General features: G+C 46.6%; 1 protein-coding gene across 5 annotated transcripts in view; it reads right to left on the bottom strand.

Moving 5' to 3' along the window:
• Positions 1 to 2,162: 2,162 nt before the first annotated feature.
• The window catches only part of TUB (TUB bipartite transcription factor), a 130,507-nt gene continuing 112,254 nt past the window's right edge, over positions 2,163 to 20,415 (bottom strand). For 3 of the 5 annotated variants that reach the window (XM_051963966.1, XM_051963965.1, XM_051963963.1), the window contains 8 exons: positions 18,341 to 18,477; positions 15,592 to 15,783; positions 14,925 to 15,037; positions 14,544 to 14,658; positions 10,843 to 10,941; positions 9,183 to 9,354; positions 6,193 to 6,318; positions 2,163 to 3,176 (listed from right to left, as the gene is read on the bottom strand). In XM_051963966.1, coding sequence (XP_051819926.1) covers positions 3,166 to 3,176; positions 6,193 to 6,318; positions 9,183 to 9,354; positions 10,843 to 10,941; positions 14,544 to 14,658; positions 14,925 to 15,037; positions 15,592 to 15,783; positions 18,341 to 18,477 — 965 coding nt within the window. In that variant the 3' untranslated portion in view covers positions 2,163 to 3,165. Of the gene's footprint in view, positions 6,319 to 9,182; positions 9,355 to 10,842; positions 10,942 to 14,543; positions 14,659 to 14,924; positions 15,038 to 15,591; positions 15,784 to 18,340; positions 18,478 to 20,415 lie in introns of all 5 variants that reach the window. The other 2 variants (XM_051963967.1, XM_051963964.1) reach the window with 1 other exon arrangement.

The raw sequence follows: 20,415 nt of genomic DNA, 5'->3' as shown, positions 1-20,415 counted from the left end.
TTTCACTCCTTTGATACTCTGTGAAGATATTCTGGTTCTGAAGGAACATGTTACTTCACCCCCTAATAGAATGTTAACACTCCATCATCATAGAGCTCCTTCCAATTGCTGAAGTGAGTTGGCAATTCTAGGTTTCTCCTGACGAATGCTTGTATTTCAGATTTCTTACTCAATTACGGCCTTTTCACTAGAAATATTTAAAAGTTCTTCTATTCCATTAGAGATTCATTTGTTTACCCCTTTAGCATCAGTTGTGCAGAATAAATTATTCTTGGTTTTAAGTCTTTTGCCTTTTAGAATATTGTATTACAAGATTTCTTGTTTATAGTAGGTCATGTATGATTCAGACTGCCATTCCTTGGTACTTACACTACTACTTTCTGGATGCTTCCAGTATTTTTTGTTTGACACGGGAATCTTGGATTTAAGCTTTTTTGAGACGATTCCTTTTGGGGTTCCTTTCAAGAGGCAAATAGTGGATTTGTTCTATCATTATCTTGCTCTCTGATTCTACAGACCTGGACATTTTTCTTTTATGACTTCTCAAAATATAGAGACCAAACCTTTTTGAATAAAACATGGTTTTCAAGGCATCCAATTTATTCTTAAATTATCTCAACCTTTTTTTCCATGTCAGTTATTTAAATGATCAGATCTCACATTTTCTTCTATTTATTATCTTTCCTATTATTTCTTGCTGTCTCATAGAGTCACTGATTTCTGTTTGTCCTATTCTAGTTTTCAGGGAGTCCATTTCTTGGCTGAGGTTAATCACTTTCCCTTCTAAGCTATTCATTTTTTCAATTTTTTCCTGTGGAGTAATTTCATTTTTTATCTATTGCTTCATTTCTTCTTGATATTCAGGTATTCCATGTAGAAAATCAATTTTCTTTTGATACTCTACTTGAAAAGACAATCAGACATAATCATTTTTATACTAATTGATGTTTTCTTTACTTTCCTCATATTTTTAATTTTAGTTTCTGAATTAGGGCATGGGCTAGGGATTTGTGTTCTGTGTGTTGGGGGCTCACTTCTTCTTGGTTTCATCCTGAATGTACCTTCACCTCCCTCCTTCCACATTGGATCTTTAAGGTTGAGGATGTTGGATTTTCAGGAAACTTACTGGTATCCTCTATCTCACAAAATGGCTTGGAAGGTTATTCCCAGACAAGATTTTCAAACAACTCTAGATGCAGGATGATATGGGAACAACTACTGTGAAAAAAAATCCTTGCTTCATGTAGCTCTTGTGCGGTTTTCCAACAAGATTAATTTAATTGTCAGATTGTGTGACGATATTACAGAGCAATCATTACTTCTGCCACTTCATTTCTGCCTTTTTGCACCTCATTCTCAAGGGTTGAATCTCTAAATCTGACCCTCATAACAGATATTTGCTGGTTGACTGCAACTCGCCACAATAACAATAATTCATTCTTATAGTGCTTTAAGGTTTAAAAAGCACTTTCTGACATGCAATTGTTATCTTCAGTTAATAACTAGAACCACAGAATGTTAGAGCTGTAAGCAACCTTAGCAATTATCTAATCCAATGCTCTCCATTTCTAGATGAGGAAATTGAAACCTGTACTTGTGAAATCCCTTAGCTAAGGATCTCATCACTTCAAACACAGTCTTCTAGCTCCAAGTCTAGTACCTCCAAAAAACTGACAGAGACTCCGAAAGGCCAATAACTTACCTCCAAAGGTCACACAATTAGAACGTAATTTGAGTCTCTATCTTCAGGTCTTGCCATTTTAGCAGATTCTCCCTACTTTTTAATGAGCCAGAGGGCTCTCCCCTACCTGGGAAAGCTTAGCCTTTTCAGCCTACCAACTCCTGTGTGTGAAAATTTCATTCTGCCCTGTTAGCGTGAGGGAAGTATTTTGTAAACCATACGGCAACATGGAAACGTGAGTTATATCTTCTTCAGCTCCTGGAACACGCCCGGGGCATAGGTAATCATGCTACTGCCCGTTCAGGAGGTCAGCCTTTCGATTAATTCCCCATCTGGTGGCTGAGTTCTCACATGGCAAATCTGCCTGTAAGGAGAATGGGCTCTAGGTCAGAGAACACCAACGAAGGGTCAGCCCCAGCTTAGAAACTACCATAAAGAACACGTGGTCTGCCCCCTTCCAGGAAAGACATAAACAGCAGTGTTGAAACAATTAAGGTTTAATTTGTTAGTATGCTTTCTGTATGTAGCCAAACACTAATTCCTACACCAGACATGTCATTATGAAAATACCAAATTAGGCATTGCACATACTGATAAATAAATACATTTGCTCAAATACCAAAGAGTTTATTTAAAAAGTCACTTAATAAAAGCACAGGTTCATCTAAAACTCCAGATAGTTTTGAACAAAAATAAAATGTCTGACCACTCGAAAATAGGAAAAGACACTCTTGTGCAAATAGACATAACACATCCTAGGCATTATGGGAGATGACTGGCTACGTCGGGGCTCTCCGCGCTGAGGCGACGCCGGGCCTTCCGGCCGGGCCACTCTCTGACCCACTGGGAGTTGGCTACGTTACAGGGACCCCCCGAGGCCTATCCCAGCTCAGATTCTAGCAAGCCTTGGGGAGAAGAGAGATCCGAAGAGAGAGGGGGCAGGGGGATCCTTCATAGAAAAGAAACAAAAAGGCACTGTGATGAGCTGGACGATGGAATGGGCGCCAAGGGTGGGGGCGATTTGGTTTGCTCTGATTTGGTCTTGTAATAAAAACTCAGTTGGAATGCTCATAAAAAACAGAATGCTCCCCCAATCTCTCCTTTCTGAAAGCAAAAGCACATAGAAATGTCAAGCCGAGCTTGGAGCCGATTAAGTACAAAGAGTCCCCACGGCCCCTTAAAGGGGGGAAGGCCGGGCCCCCCGCCTGGCGCGTGGAGGCTGCTCCTGACTGGGAAGCAGCGTCCGCTCCCTGCTGGAGGGAGCACTGACCACCACCTCAGGTCAGCCAGCCGGGACTCACTCCTGGGGATTCGAGGGAGAGAGCCAGCCCAGCCCAGGCTGCAGAGGCGGACTGAGCCGAAGCAGGGAGAAGCAGGGAGAAGTCTTCTGGTCACTCTCCTCAGGCGGTAGCCAGGGGCTCACTTACAATTCTGGGTACCAGTGGGAATCGGCTGCGTTAGGCCACGTCTTTGGAAGAGGAGCATCAATTGCCACCTGGGAATACATCAGGGAGAGGTGGCCCCTAATGAGTGTCCTCCAAAACGCCCGGCCCTGGCCCGCACTCGGGGGTCTTCGAGGAAGACTGGTGAGGGGGAGGAGGGAGGACACCAGTGATGGAAGCTGCTTGTGCCAGGTGGCTTCAGCACCCTGGAGAGCGCATGGAGGCTCACTGGGAGGGCCACCTCTCAGGGATGCTCCCACATCTACCTTACAATCCTAGCAACTCACCCATGTCTTAAGAACTTGTGAAGAAGAAATCTTCCATTTTCTCGTTTTTGCTGATGGGGAAGAACCTAGTGGGTCTCTGCCCTTTCTTCCCACTCGTTACCTCTGGAAATCCTGGTCCTCTACATCTCCGTCTGGTGGCTTCTCATCCTCCCTTGGGGTACTCCCACTGACAAAGGGGATCCCTCCCACATGCTTCCTTCTCTACTGTGAATTGTTAAGGCACTTTCCCCAGAATGTGTCCCAATTTGCCCAAGAACACACATGCAAACTAATTGATTTCTTTAAGTTTAGTAATGCAAAAAAGGAAAGAAAAAAATCTAGAAAACTATTTCTTCCAAACACCCTCTTCTTGCCCACAGCCCCTGAGGAATTACCTGCTCTCCTAATCCAGGGGCGCCCTCTGCCCCAAGAAGATCAGGAAGTGAGGGGACAGAATTCTTGGGAGGCAGCTGCTCCCCAGCCCATACAAATTATTGTCCAAACACGCTGACCTTGACCCAGCAGTTTCTGCCCTTCAGGAAACCCTGAAGTCTGGCTTGGATTCAAAGGTGGATTCAAAGGGCTGCCTGCAAATGTACTCGTGCTCATGCACAGTTTCCCTCCTTGCACACCACAGACATTCAGAAGGAAAGGGAAGCTAGTTTGTCTGGCAGGGCCTACAAAGTGGGAACAAGTAAAACCAGGAGCACAGAAGGAACCAGCTGAGGGTGGGAAGTGCCCCATGAGCTGCAGAGCTCACTTGTCCTAATCAAGACCTTGATCTGAAACACCTTCGGCCCTCAGGTTTCCAAGGTCACGCCTCCCCGCCCTGGCGATCAGGGAGGTCCTGCAGCTATGAGGTGGTTCCCCATGGGGTTTAATCCAGGGCTCCGTCCCTTTCGTGTTCCTAAACATTTCCCCCTGCCTCACAGCTCACTCCGCTGGGGTGGAAAATGAGATTTGTTGCTTTGTGCTTCTGAGTTCCAGACCACCAGCGTCTTGCCTCGTTCCCCACCCCCAAAGGGCCACATCTCCAGAAAGTCGGCAATCTGGGGGTCCTGGGTTCAATCACAGGATGAGAAGGACTCCTGAGCCATCCTGGAGCCCAACTCCCTCCTCTGGAAGAGGAAACAGAGCTTGAGAACAGAAGCAGCTAACAGTCCCGCTGAGCACAGGACCCTTGCTCCTGACCCTCACACCAGCAGTTCCTTCTGCTGGACCATGCTGCCTCGTCCCCTTGGGACCAAATGGCCCATGCAGGACGTTCCCACTTTAGTTTCTTCCTTTGTGAAATGTACTTCACTCTCTACCTTCTCGGGCCTCTGCAGGGAAGGGACTTTATAAACTTTAAAGCACTATAGACATGTGAGCCACTACTGTTACTGTTATTACTATTATTATTCACCAGCTCCCTGGCCATATTAAGGGTATAATGAGCTAAACTGGACTTGGATCAGATTCAGAGTCCAGACTCCATGCCCCGCTCCTGTAATTCAGCTGGGGTTACACGAGGAGCACAGGCTGGGAAAGGCCGTCCAGTCCAATCCTGTCCCCTCATCTGAGGTACGGAGGAGTTAAGTGATTTTTAAGGTCATATAGGTCATAAAAAGAAAACCAGGATTCGAACTCTGCTCCTGACCCCAAATCTGGAACTCTGCACTGGATACTACGGGGAAAAGCAGCCCACCAGTGGCCAGAGGGCCCTGGCTGATGCCCGATCGTCCCGAGGACCCCGTGCCAGGCTCTGGTATTCCTGAGACAAGGGAGTCTCATCCTCGCCCTCTGGTCTCCGCTGGGGCCCTGCCTGGGCCTGGCTTTGGGCCAGATTGGCCGCCGTGCCCATGGGTAGAAGTGGGCGCTGAGTGCAAGGAAGAAATACCCCGCTGCCCATCCCCCTTGTGATCCCCCTGCTCTAGGGAGCACGCCGTGGAATCTGCAGCCAGAAGTCACCCACACGACACACTCACACGCAGCCGTGGCCCCCAGACACGGTCCCCAGGCAGCCCCTCAGAAGGGCGAGCACCTTCCACAGACCAGTCTCAGCTCACAGACTCTCTGGGCGCAGTCTCACACTCCCTCCCTCCCTCCCTCCTGAGGGCAGCAGGTGGCTTTATAACAACGTGGTTCCACAGGAAACCCAAGTCCTGAGTGGGGGCCACGGGGCTCCTTGGGCAGCAGCCTCAGCCGGGCGGCCGCGGCAGAATGGCCTGGGCTCCGCCAGCCGTACGCCTCCAGGGCCCGGACAAAGACGGACTGACATCGGTTTGACACAGCCACGGAGGGGGCTCCGAGCCCCCTCGCTCTGGGTATGGTCTGTATTTGTGAGCCAGGGCTGACGGGGAAAGGGGCACGTGGAGGTTTCCCTGGGTCAGGGAGGAGGGGGCTCTCTCTAGCTCACAGCACCCCACCCGGGCCCAGACCCAGGTACAGTGAAGCCCTGAGAGAGGATGAGGTGGAGGAGGGAGAGAGATGGGAATGGGAGGGGAGGAGGGGGAACGGGATGGAGCTGGCTAAGGGGGCGGGCAGGAGTGAGGCTGAGGAAGGATGGCTGGGGAAGGGGCCGGGCAGAAAGGGAGCATGGAGTGAGATGTCTATGTTCCCAGCGAGGACGTCTCGCTTTCTTCAGGAAAGACAAAGGATGACGGATGGGAGTGCTGGAGAGAAACACGCCATTTCTCCCGTCGTGGCGGAGAGGGTCCAGTGTGAGGCAGTGGGGCCCACGTGGCGAGTCCGGGGGCCAGAGACTGGCTGGGGGGCTTCCTGCGGGGCGGGGGGTGGGGGCAGCGCCCGCCCGCTTACTCACAGGCCAGCTTGCTGTCGAAGCTGGAGAGCGCGATGGCAAACGCCTGCAGGACGCACATCGGGTAGTTGTAATCCATGGTGAACACGTCCTCTGCCACCCGGCCAAACTGCATCACGATGTAGTCAGCTAGGGAGGGACCCAGACACCCCCAGAGGCAGATACACAGCCAGGCACAGAGACGCGGCGGGCAACGGGGCGCGGAGGCAGCGGGACACAGAGCCATGCAGAGGGAGACACGGGGGAGGGCGAGAGCCGCGAGAAACAGGCAGAGAGCGCGCCACAGACAGAACCAGGGGCAACCACAGGGAGAGCCAGAGAGCCAGAGACCAGGGGGGGGAGAGACAGAGTGGTGCACAGTGAGTCCCGGTTCCGGGGGCTCTGTCCCGGCCACCCAGCCCACGCCCACTGTCCAGGCAGAGCTGCGGGGCCCGGGAGAACTAGGCTCTTAACCCCAAACCGGCCTCCTAAGGACCCCTCCCTGTCACCGGTCAGACCCAGACTGAGGGCCCTCTCCCTCTGCCCACTTTCCCACACCGAGGGCGGGTAAACGCCCACAGGGCTCAGAGCCGGCTCCTCCGCGCCCAAGCTGGCACTCTGCTGGCTCTCTGGGCCAAGTCGGCCAGAGCGGCCGGAGCCCTAGGCCAGAGGCCTGTCCTGGCCCTAAAGGGATCCCCTAGGGAAGACCCCCGCTTCCCCGGCAGGAGGGTCACTTTATGGCGTCTCCGGGGCCCTGTCTGGGGAGCTGCGCTGTTTAAGAGCTTTATCAGTGACCTGGAGGAAGGCCTTCGTAGGGGGTGTGTGTGATGGTCAAATACAGGATGCCATGAAGGTGAGAGGGACGGATGGTCGAAATGGGCTCTAAAAGGGACAGACTGAGACTGAGAAAAAGAAATCTAAGACAGGAACAGTGCTCAGCACACTGCCTGGCCCATAACGGAGCTTAGGAGCTGTTTACCTAGGGATGGATGGATGGATTAGCAACGCCATGAGTAGGGGCACTCCATCCACGAGGCAGCCCCTCCAAATCCGCACGATCTTTCCAAAACCCTCGTGTCCCTACAGTGCCTCCGAGCTCCCGGGATCTCAGGCAGCGTTCGGGCTGGCCCCACAGACACGGGGCTGACCGGTCCGCCTCCTTTCCCACGCTCACGGGCGGGCTGCGACCATGCTAACTCCCACGCTGCACCCTCCTTATTCCCATCATGAATTTTCCCTTTGGATCACTGGTCATCTTAATTCCTCCAAAATAATAATGTTCCACAAGGTTTTGCAAGGGTCAGCGGTGACCAGTTATCCTTGCCTAGCTTTTGAAAATAAAAAGCTTCAGTAAAATAAAATTTAAAAAAGAATAACCAGGGGCAGCTAGGTGGTGCAGTGGATAGACCACCAGCCCTGAAAAGACTAGGATGGGGAGCATTTTTCATCCATTTTTTTTCCAATAAAGATAGTTAAATAAATCACATTTAAAAGACTTTACTTCATGAAAGGGATTTTGTTAGTCTTCTAGAGTTCAATGTCTTTAGCAGTTTCATCTGTAAATAAGAGCATTTGGAGAAGTTTGCCATCAATAAGGACTTTTCTGTTTGGACTCGGGATAGGATCTATTCCTCAAGAATGGGGAAAGAAGCTAAGGAGAACATACATCTCCCTTTCTGTATCACTTGATGTTGACACTTGGTAGATCAACAGGCATGAAACAAAGACTTCTCCAGGCTCCGTTTTGTTCTATTGAGTCCAATATTTTAATGTTTTGTTTTGTTTTTTAAGAAACAGATACAGAGGGGGCAGCTAACTGGTGCAGTGGACAGAGCACCAGCCCTGAAGTCAAGAGGACCTGAGTCAAATCTAGCCTCAAGCACTTAACTAACTGTATGACCCTGGGCAAGTCACTTACCCCCAATTGCCTCAGCCAAAAGGAAAAAAGAAAAAGGAAAAAGAAAGAGATGCAGTGCATTCTTATCTCCTCCAGGTCTCTTACTTGTGTTTGTGAAGATGTCTATGAAAATGATGTTCAAAATTCTGCCTATTCCATCTCATGTTTTCATAAAGAATACCCAAGATGCACATGTAAGGCATTCTGACACCCATTTTATAAAAGATGAGAAAGTAAGCAGATGGAAGGATAGCTGAAGATTTCATCTTGGTCCCCATTTTTAGTAAAGGAATTTAATTCAAATAAAAGTAAAATCCTGCATTTGGGTTTCCAAAATCAATTGTAAGAGTACAGGACGGAAGTATAGTCAGATCACTTCGTTTGGAAAACAGTTGGGCTTTGGTAGACCGCAGCCAGAAAAATCAATGGGGACTAAAAATGGCTTTAACAAATAGTACCCAGAATGAAGGATGCTGCATACAGACCTACGGTGTACCCAGGACCCTTCTGGGGGCCCCATTTTGGGAAGAAGATTATGAACCAGGGAGAGTCTAAGATGATGCATCTAGGCCAGAGAGGGACCAATGAAAAGTACCGGGGATGTCTGGCTTGAAGAGCAGATGTAGCAGGAATGTGAGTACTGTGGAGCATTTGAATGACTCATGGGAAAGACAAAATGAACTTCTGCTTGGCCCCGGAAGGCAAACAAAAAGGGGATTTTCAGTAGCGGGTCTGGCTTAATGGAGAGAAAAACTTCCTAGCATTTAAAGCTCCGCAGGCAGAATGGATGGGCTACCCTCGTGCCTCGCTGCTGGAAGTCTCCAACTGACCATGCTGCAAGCAGTGCTGGAAAGGAGGTTCTGGCTCAGGTCCGGGAGGACCGGCCCAGGTCTATTCCAGCTCTCTGACTATGATGGTGACTTAAGTCCTCCTTGTCCTCAGACCTACAGGTCGTGAGACAGCCTGTGTAACGGCTAGCCCGAGTCTCTTCCATGAGCCCTACTTCCTCTGGCTTGAGCCAAACTCTGCAGAATGCCCCTTTTCCCCTCCCGCCATCTTTCCCCTCAGGAGATGTCTCTTTGTCTAAACAGAGTTTCTCTCCCAAAAGAGTACTCACGGTCATTTGCGTGGATGATCTGGAAATTCTTGACAGAGGCCTGCGTGACCCGACCGTGAAAGTTGAGCACGTAGGACTGGGTATCGTCGTTCCACACGGGCGTCTTGTTGTGAAGCTCGATGATGGTGTCCGTGTTCTTGCTTAGCCACCGAGCCAGCAGCGTCTCCTGCTCCTGAGAGAGCAAGAACAGGACTTGTCTGAGGAAGGAAAGGCACTGGGGGGCATTCTGCAGAAGGTGCAGAGATGCTGGGAGACAGGAGAGGCCGAGGGAGTGAATGGGGATGGGGGAGAGAGGAAGGGAAATGGGAGCAAATTAGAGCAGGGAAACATGTGGGGGCACAGAAAGAGTGACAATGGGAAGTCCAAATGGAGCGGAGGAGAGGTCTATGGGACAGTGAAGACAAAAAAGAAGATGAGATAGGAAAAGGAGTCCCTGGTACAAGCAAACAAGGATAGGAGATAGAAAAAGAAGAAGAAAAAAGAAGATGAGAGAGGGAAGGGAGTCCCTGGTACAAGCAAACAGGGATTGGAGACAGAAAAGTGATTTAGGTCAGGGGACAGGCTGGACGTGACTCAGCTCTTGTGAGATTTTGCAGTCCCCTAAGACGCGATTAAGGAATACATCACTGAGTGGGCTGAGGGAAGAAGAAAGGGCACCACACACTGGGAGGGCCTGGTAGCATCGACAAGTACTTAAGGGAAGTGACAGCGGAGACACTGAAATTGCTAATCATGAATCAAAAGAGCAAACAAAAATGTTGGTCTCTAACTTTGGGTCTCAGATAGTTTTTTTTACAAGAAACAAAGATGGGCAATGAGCCCAGAAGAAAGGTACAGTCCTAGAAGCACAAAGCAGGAGCTAATATTCAGGAGGAACTGGAGCTGGCAGTAAATGCTGAGGACAAAAACCTGCCATTTTGATGGCTGGAGGAAAATCAAAGACAGGAAAGAAGAGCTTTGAGAACGGGAGAAGGAGTAAGACAAATTAAGGGCAAATGTCACATTTAAAAGTGGGGAGTAGGCTTCACAGAAGACACCTAACATCTGGGAAAGCTATCCCGGTGAGACTGCATCAAACATGGCGGCTGCCCAGCCGTGATGACCACGCGCTGCCCGGTCAGACTCCCCGGGAGCATCGCCTTGGGGGTGTCACACTCACAAAAGACTCTGGCCAGCTGGAGCCTGCCCGGGGCACCCCTGGGGCTTGGGAAGGGACAGGAGACCACGGCCCGTCAGAACCAGCTGAAGGAAAAAGGGACTAAAGCTTGGAGAGGAGGGACACGACCTCCGGTCATCGTGTGTCAGAAGGGAGACTTCGTTCTGCTCAGCCCTCACGGGCTTAACTAAGAACAAGGGAAAGAGGGACTGACTGGGACTCAGTATGGGGAAGGAAAATGTCCCGTGAATCTCAGTGTCTGAAGGCAGAATGGGCTGCTTGGGCAGAGGGGCCCTCCCAGCCTGAGAGGTCCCTTCGGAGCTGGATCCTGTCTCTGGACAGTTTGGGTCGGGCGCACTCTGCGGTCCCCGCCCCCTCTGCATCCAGCATCCTTCCTTGTCTCCTTCCCTTTTCCCTCCTTCCCTTGTGTTCCCTCCTTACAAAGGAGTTATAAGAAGCACTCTCCTCTCCTGGCCACGGGCGGGCAGGGCAGGGCTGACTCACGTTTCGAGGCCGGATGGAGACCCTCTCGTGCACCATGCTCATGCCAGGGATGATCACGCTCATTTTCCGAGGGCCCTTAAATCCCAGGACGTTTGTCTCCTAGAGATTCCAAAGAGAGAAGAGGCTGATTAGCAGCAGCCCCCTTCCAACAGAGGAGGGATGCACACACACATGCACACACAAAAACAAGTGTACATACATTCACATACACACATGTGCACGTACATTCATATACACATACATACACACATGCTGCTAAGCTGGGGAGGATCTTGCTCACTAGTTTCCTAGTCTCACCGTCCCCTCCCCGAGAACTCTCCTCTTGGTCTGTGCCCCTCAGTGGCTCAAAGTGCCCAGTTCTGAATCCACCCACCCAGGACCCCGCCATGACTACAGCTGACTCCCCATCCAAGACTGGGCACTCACAGGTTTGCAGAGGCGAAAGGGCCCCCAAACTGCCTAGGTTTGCCAGCCAACTGCCCCGTCCGAAATTTAGCCTTAGAGCTCCCTGTGGCTATTAACGACTCTATACTCCTACATCAGCCCCATCTTCAAAGATTTATGTAGCATCAACGCATGCAATTGTAGAGAGAAATAGAAGCAACAAGAGGATGGGCTAATCCCTTTTAGAGAGAAGAAAGAAATGAATAAACTTAAGAAAATTTGAAGTACAGTGAAGAAACATTATGGGTTAAGAGAATCCCAAGGTAAAATTTTAGAAAAATATAATTCAGTAATAATTACAAGAATAAACCCCAGAAAAGAGAAGAAATTGGTGACAAGAATATGAAGAATAGACTGAAGGCTTATGAAAAGAAATAAAAGAAAATCAGAAATAAGTCAGAATGAGTTCATGAGGGAATATTTGAAAGGATAATAAACAGTAGAAGCTGGAAAACTTTATCATGAAAGTGATTCCCCTGAAAAATAGAATATAGGAAATAGAATTCAAAAAGTAAATGATATAACAAGAAATATCAGAGTAAAATCCAAAGAAGAACCTATATCTACAACATTAATAAAAATGACCTAAAAATTCAATAAGAGGAAAGAATTTAAGGATCATTGAAATCCTCAGAAAATCATGAATGAGGGACAAATACCCTATTTTTAAAAAGTCATAGAACTCATAGGGCAAGATTATGGGGGGGACCCAGAATCTAAGTCATTACTTGAAAGAAGCCCCAAATTCGGTTCCCCCAGAAATGTTATTGTCAAACTTCCGAGATTCTAAGACAAATAAAAAATTTTTCAGGAAGAACCATATCATATACTAAAAAGTCCCAGTCAAAATCACATAGGATCAGTGAGCATGTATGAGAAACACAAGAATAAAATATTATATCTAAAAGCAAAATAAAAAGGTCTGTGTACGAAAATAACATTATTTAAAATCAAGCTTACACCCACAGGGAGAAAGATAGATTTGTAACAAAATCCTTTACTTCCAAACATTCTTGTTGAGAGGACCAGAGCTGTGTAGTATCCTCAAAATGTAAATTTATGAGTCCAGAGAACTCTAGAAAGATAACAGGTTTGAACAACCTGAATGGATAGAATGATGATCAAATATCTGCATTCTGAAAGGGAAAGAAAAGCTATTGCCTCTTCAGAAGCCCAACATCTCTAAGGATCAATGGGGTTTAGAGGAAGGAGATAAACTCAGGGTCTGAGTACTTTTTCTCTCAAAAAAGAGAGCAGGGAAGGAGGAAAGAAAAAAATGAATAGTCTAGGGATGTAATGAGAGGAGAAAAGATTACTGTTTAATGTAGTTTGAGCACAAGAAAAGACTATATAAATATACACAGTTGGAAGGATGGAGAAGATGAGGATCTCATGGATCTCACTTGGATGTAAGTGAGGCATGTTCAGGGGGACGAATGGAAACAATATTATGCATTTTTATATAACAAAATAAATAGGGAAGTGGTTTAGGATAGAAATAATGATGCTTAAGAAAGTAGAATTGGTGAGGAAATAGTCACAAACAAAACAAACTTCAACTACAGCTGGCTAATTATAAAAAGGAAACAAGAAATAGAAGAAGTGGTAAAACCCAGCCATCTGGATCTAGGCTGTGTAGAGAAAAGAGAAAAAAAGTGAAATCAAACTATTCTAATTATAGGTGACTAGTCCTGATTTTATTCCCTTTTTATACCTTTCCTTCTCCTTAAAGAAAGGAGTAGTTGGCAAAGAGAGGAAGCATTATAACAGAACATATTGCAGAAAAAACTAACCTAACAATCACTGTCATAAAGATGAAAGGACTCAACTTGTCATAAAATGGAAGAGAATAGCAAAATTAATTTGTTGTTCACAAGATTCTTAAAATAAAGATTCACTCAGGATAAAATGAAAGGTTGTCAATGAATCTGTTATGCCTCTGTTGAATCTAAAAAAACCAAGAATGGTCAGCATAATCTCAGAAAAGACCAGAACTTTAAAAAAAACTATAATTAAGAAAGATAAACCAAACTATATTATATTTAAATGTATCATAAATAATGAAATTATCAATATCAACTATATATGTCCTAATGACATGATGCAAAAGAACTGAAATGGAAAGCTAACTGAACTCTAGGGAGAAAGGACAGAATAATCATCAATGTTTTCAGTATGTTTCTTTTAAACACAGACAAGTTAAGAAGAAAAATAGGCAGGAAAGACACTAAGAATCTGAATAAAATATTGCAAAAGATGGATACAATAGAATTTTGATGGTTAATAATGGCAATGGTTACATCAGAAATGTGTATATGTATGTGTGTATATATGTACATATGCATATGTTTTTTCCAGTTTTGCTGGTACCTGTACAAAAACTATTGTGAAAAAGGCATTAAAATCTTATAAACAAAAGCAGAAAGACAAAATATTTAATGTATCATTTGAAGACCATAACAATTAAAATTATAATCAATAAGGGAAGTCTGAAAAAAGATTCAGACAGAAGTAATACAGTCCTAAACAATGAATAGGTCAAAGAATACATTATAAAAATAAATTATTATATCAAAGAAAACTATAAAAATGAGACAACAGAGTACAAATGATATGCTACAGCCAAAATAGTCTTCAGGGGAAAATTTCATAACGGAAAATTTACATCAACCAAGTGAGAAAGACCAATAAATTTAGTATGCAAATAAAAAGTCGAGGAGATGAGCAAATTAATAACCCTCCCTAACTGGACATAAAAATTGAAATTATCTTTTAAATTGAAAGTACAAATATTGTTGTGATGATAAATAAAAATTACAAGCTGTTTTTAAAGACCAATAAAATAGAAAAAAATTAATTCAACAACAAAAGAGAAAGGAAAATGAGAATTACCAAAGCCAAAAATAAAAAAGAGGTAATTAACAACCAATAAAAAGGAAAAGGAAATTATTACACTCAAATATATGCTCCCTCCATCTTTAGCCTTCTTGGTTTTCCTTGTGTCTAATTGCTCTCCTACGATAAGTGTACCCCAAAATTTCTATCCTAAACTTTCTTTTTCTCACAATAATCTCATCATCTCCTATGGACTTAATTATCAAATCTATGCTGATAATACCCAGTTTTGGTCAGCTGAATGGGTGGATGGATGGAGATGGTTAATAGACTGGAGGCCCAAGCCAACAGCCAACTAGCCTGGTTTGGATAAGGTGTCTGGCCCCGATCCCTTACCTCTCCCCCACATCCCCATGACTCACATAGCAAATGGCTGCCAGCTCCTGCCTTAAATTTGCACCTTCCACATTGGAGGATGTTTTCATGGGGTTGACTCCATTGTTATACACGGTGAACTTGGTTCCCATGAGGTTTGACCTAGAAGCCAGGGGAGAACAATGGGCATCAGCAGGGCTTCCAGACTAGGCTTACAGTTTCATTAGTATATGGAACTCTAAGGTCCCTCCCGACTCTGACGTTTTAAGCCATACAATTTAGGGGAGCGTTTTATCTGTAGAATAAGGGTTATAGAATATATAATAAGTGGAGGGTCTGTCAAGACAAAGTCCCACAAGACAGAGCGGAGGGGCCCAGGCTAGTCCCGGTGCGGGGTCAGCAGTGCTCCCTTTGGGCCCCAGCATTACCGGAGTTTCCCCACAAAGCTCTCTCCTCCTCGGGACAAGTCCGTCGGGTCTACAGAGATGAGGTAATTAGATGTTTTGCTCTTCTTCCTCTTCCTTCCAGCCAGAAGAAATACCTACGGATACAACATGATGATCCATCCCCTGCCCCGTACACGAGCACCTGGCTGCACACCTGTACGCTCTCACCTGCGCACACACCTGAGGATCGTGACACGCTCCCCAGCCCGCGCCCCCCTGGCACATGAGGCAGAGATGGTGCCCTGCCCCACCCCCTCTGATTCCCTCTCCAGGGACAGAAAACCCACTGCCTCGGACGCCTGAGGCCAGAAAGGGATTTCTGAGAGAGCAAACACCCATGTCCTGGATTCTCTGTGTCCCAGCCCTCGATAAGCAGGGTGCAAAAAAGGGAACCAGGGGGAAGGGAGTGAGAGTGATGGCTCTAGACCCAGGGAAGACATAGATGAGGGGATGATATTCCTCCCTGACAAGAACGCAGATGAAGGGGAGAAGGGGGTACGTGATAGTTCTCCGCTCTGGAGGTCGGATAGGTGTTCTTGGCCCCGGGAAGGGACATAATGGTCTCCAGGCTCCAGAGGGAAGGGAGGGAGGGTCTGGTGGCTTCTCAGTCCCCGGACATGGCTAGCAAAGCCTGAAGCGGTTGGATGACCTTTTTCCCGTCCTCCCGTTCCATGTGCAGGTAGTAGGTGGGGTACATCCCTCGGTCCATCCCCTTCTTGTCCCGCGTGATGCGGCACTTGATGGTGATGCCCTGGGGGGCCGGCCGGAGCGCAAACTCCTCCAGATCCTCCACCTCGATGAGCGGGGCCTGGGCCGAGGGGCTGGGGGCCGAGGCGGTCTCCTGGAAGGCAGAGGCGGGTGAGAAACAAGGCAGGGCCTGAGCCAGCGGCGGCAGCAGACCCTGCAAAGTTCTGCTTGAGAAGCCACGGTTGCCAGCTCTCCTGCATCACCTTCCATCCCACCTGCACCTCCACACTCCTGCTCTCCCCAAAGACCAAGTCATCTAAAGTAAGCTCCCTGCCACCTGGCCTCTCCCTTTCCTCCTTCCCTCTATCAGGGTGGCCCGGGTCTTTGCAAAGGCTGAGCCCCTTCCCGCTAATCATGACCCACTCACTCATCCTCAAAAGCAATAATAACAATGATGATGACGATGACAGCTTGTTCTATAGCACTTTCATCTCAGCACCCTCTGAGGGAAGGGGTGATGATGCTATTCTCAGCAGAAATGGTGGTGGTCCATGGCTACAGTGCCTGCGAGTAGCAGGATCTAAGGCTGGTAGATTCCTTGCATCCAGGAACTCCAAACTGAAGGCAAAAGCTGATCGAGGGGTTTGTACCAACTTGGGGCTGGGGGCCACCATGCAGCCTCTCACAGGCCTGGGTCAGAAAAATAGCACAGGCCCAAACTTCCATAATGATACGTGGTGGGGGTAAACCCATCAATAGCCGGTGCCCTTCCAGCCTGGGTGAGGTAGGTAAACCTAGTCGATAGATAGATAGAGAGATAGACAGACAGATAGATGGACTATGATAGAGAGATAAATAAATAGAGAGGTGGATGGATGGATGGATAGATAGATGGACAGAAAGAAAGATGGATGGAAAGATGATAAATAGCTGGACAGTTGGTAGATAATAGATAGATGGATAGATGAGTAGATGATACAGAGATGGATAGACAAATGATAGATATATGATTGATTGATTAATAGGTAGATAAATAGTAATTTTCTCTTTATCTTATCGATGAAGAAACTGCAGTCAGAGAAGGAACACTCACTTGCCTGCAGCTACACAACTTGTAACTGTTGGGATTAGAATCTGAATTCAGATCTCCCGACTCTAGAACAACAATGTTTACAATCTCTCCCTCCCCAGTGGCTTCCTTCCTTCTCCCTACAAACACATTTAGGTCTTCTCTATCCTAAAATAAAGTTCTCTTTAATCTGCTGATCCCTTAAGCTATTTTCATCTCCTTCCCATTTATTCATTCAACAATAATGGCAGTGATAAGGATGAGGATGGCATTTATATAGAGCTCTAAAGTATAGAAAGCACATTTGAACCTCATAAGGTAAGTACTAAAATATATCCACCTTATACAATGAGAAAACTGAAGCTCAGGGAAGTTAAGGGAACACGGCCACACAACTAACAAGTCAGTGTCAGAATCATCGGGATTTGATAATAGGTCTCACTAAAGCACAATCGAGAAACATTTATCAAAAATCTAACTGCGTGGGGCAGCTAGGTGGTGCGATGAATAGAGCATCAGCCCTGGAGTTCAAATCTGGTCTCAGACACTTAACACTTCCTGACTGTGTGACCCTGGGCAATTGCCTCAGTAAAAAAAATCCAACTGTATATACCTTGCTGGACTCTGGAGAGGGGGCAGGAATTTAGGCAAGATAAAGTTTGTATCCTCAAAAGGGATTTTATTAGAAAATATAGATCATTATAATATCCAATATTATATGATAATGATATAAAAAATTAGTGCCATGTGAAGTCAGATGGTAAAGATCATTAGCCATTAGGAGTGACTGGGGAAGGCTTTGGGGAGGACAGGAGGGAGAATTTAGGTGAACTATAAAGGATGGGTTAAGAATTCAACAAGCCGAGCAGGAGGGAAGATATTCCACATGTAGACAACATTATAAACAGATATATAAGCAGGAACATATTCAAGGTACAAAGTTTATTCCAATTTTGCAAACTTAAAGTAATGTTGAAAGAAGGCTAGAAAGAAGGGGTGGCAGGGGTATCTAGATGGAGCAGTGAATTTAGCACTGATCTGAAGTCAGGAGGACCTGGGGGAGGGAGGAAGGAAGGGAGGAAAAAAGGGATGGAAGGGAGGGAGGGAGGGAGGGAAGAAGGAAGGAGAAAGGAAGGAAGCAAGGAAAGAAGGAAGGAAGGAAAGGAAAGGAAAGAAGGAGGGAAGGAGGCAGAGAGGGAGGGAGGAGGGATAGTTTTTCACCACTGACCCTTGCAAAACTTTGTGTTCCAATTTCCCCCCGCTTTTTCCCCACCCCTCCCCTAATAATAACTCAATATATGGTAAACATGGTAAAAATACATGTAAATCCAATATAGGCATACGTATTTATACAATTATCTTGCTGTACAAGAGAAATCTTGATCTGATTTTTCTTACACAGCATGACAAATATGGAAAGATGCTTAGAGGAACTGCACACGTTTAATCTATATCAGATTGCTTGCTGTTTAGGGGAGAGAGGGAGACAAATTTGGAACACAAGGTTTTGCAAGAGTGAATGCTGAAAACTATCTTTGCATGTATTTGGAAAAATAAAAAGCTATTTAAAAAAAAAAAAAGAAATTCTGGCTACATCTTACCGCCATTATTTTCCCTTAAATTTGTACTGAAGGCTCCTCACCTTATTTGACTTCTTGCTGGTGGCGGAGCCTGGCCGGGCATTGGTGTTTAACTGAGAAGAGCTGGAGCTATCCTCCTCTTCTTCGTCCCCCTCCTCTTCCTCCTCTTCTTCATCAAAGTTCATGCTGCTGGAGATACCTGCGAGGAGAGCAGAGGGCACGGTGAAAAGGAATGTGAGCTGGGTGGACTGAAGGAAGAAAAGTTTATCTCCAGACATTCTGGGCTCTCCCCACTTTGGCCCTTTCCCTGAATGTTCTCTCTTTAGGAGGAAGCATAATTCAGTGGAAATAATACCTGGATTCAAATGCTATCTCTAACCAAAAGAAAACTGGCTTTAAAGTCAAAAAATTGGGTTCAAATTCTGCTTCTGACCGCTTCACTACCAGTGTGTCTATGGGCCACTACTGCACTAATTTCCTTGGGCATCCATTCTCTCCTCCACAAAATAAGAGGGCTGGACCAGGTGGCTTCTGAGCTCCCTTCCAGCCCTTGATTTATGACCCTATGAATCCATTCTATTAAGTACCCATCATAAACCCAATTTTCCAGTCTCTGACTTACAGCCTGCGTCCCAATGGGATCACAGGATCGTAAATCTCTAGGTGAAAGGGGCTTCAGAGACAATCCCGTCCAAATATCATCATCCACCGTTCTTCACAGAGAAAGACATTGGTCCTAGGCAAGGCTAAGGGACTGGCCAAACAGGAAACCAGTACAAGAGGAGCAGGTGGGTTGTCTGTGCGTTTTATCGGAGAGGTCTCTGGGCTGTTTTGAGAGTGAAAGGGACAGGTAAGTGTACAGAGTCTTTCTAGCCTTTGCTCCCTAGATCATGGGAGGGGGACTCTCTAACTGGCTTGGTGATTGCGTAATGATAGTAATGGCAGCCATGCAAGGTAGTCAGGAGGCTGAGTGGGGTGAGGGTGGGGTGCCTGTCTAGGTGGATGGATCCCACCCAGCACAATCTTCCCACAGATGCTGCCATTTTCTCTTGTAGTCATGAGGGAACTGGGTACGCCAGGGATGAAGCTAGGCTGCAGAACCACAGCGTGAGTAAGAGAGATTATAAGGGAAGGGCCATCATCCATAAATGAGAATGTATGCAGTATGTGTGTCCTTGTCCATCAAGCCTTGACTATTTGTCCTTCCGACATAGAGGATAAAGATATGGACAGAAGGAAAGGAGGGGAGTTTAAGCCAGATTCAAGGGTCCACTTGGGGTGGCAGCAGTAGGATAAGTGGACAGAGGGAAGGTAACCAGAATTTGGAAGTGGCTGATCTCTTCAACTCCAGGAACAGGCTCAGGGATCCCAGAAAATCAGGAGGTTTATGGTGTTGAGTTAAGATACAGGAGAGCAGAAACGAGGGGAGTTTAGAAAGTTGGAGTGAATACAGAAGTCGAGGGCGCTGATTTTAAAATCAGAGAATTTCAACTCCCCCTACTAATATTTACTCCCTTGGATAGTACTTAAGTTAATCACTTTAAGTTATAATATATTTATTTATATAATCACTTTAAGTGATAAATCACTTAACTTCCCTGAGCCTGAGACCTCCTCTTAGATGAAGGGGTGGGCCAGATGGCCACTGAGGTCCCTTCCAGCTCAATGATCCCTGGTGCCTCTGGGAAAGGGACAGAACTCAAAGCAATCCAGGGCCCAAGGATGAAATCAATGGCCTCTACCTGTGAAGGTGTTCTGATGACTCTGGTAAGGAATATAAACATCCAAATATAGAGACCTTATTCAGCATGGAATCGGAACAGCATCAGAGCTGGAGAGCCCTTAGGGATCCCCTAATTCAACTTCCTCATTTTAAAAGAGGAGGAAACAGGCCCAGAGGAAGTTAAGACTCAGCCAAGATTACCTAGTCAGTGGGGTACACAGCTCTTCCCTATCCATGAGTCACTGGGGGGTTAAAGAGCCTGCCAGTTAGAGGAAGCTACCCAGAAGGGTTCTGAATTTTGCTGGGAATTACCATGGGTAGGTTCTCCCAGGTTTAACTCCAGATGTCCATCTCTTCTCCCATCACCTTCTGAGGCTAATTTGACACTGTCCTAAGTGGGTTCCATCCTTCATG

This window comes from Antechinus flavipes, chromosome 6, assembly GCF_016432865.1.
Source record: "Antechinus flavipes isolate AdamAnt ecotype Samford, QLD, Australia chromosome 6, AdamAnt_v2, whole genome shotgun sequence".
Taxonomy (NCBI): Eukaryota; Metazoa; Chordata; class Mammalia; order Dasyuromorphia; family Dasyuridae; genus Antechinus; species Antechinus flavipes.
This window is presented reverse-complemented; position numbering and strand designations above follow the sequence as displayed.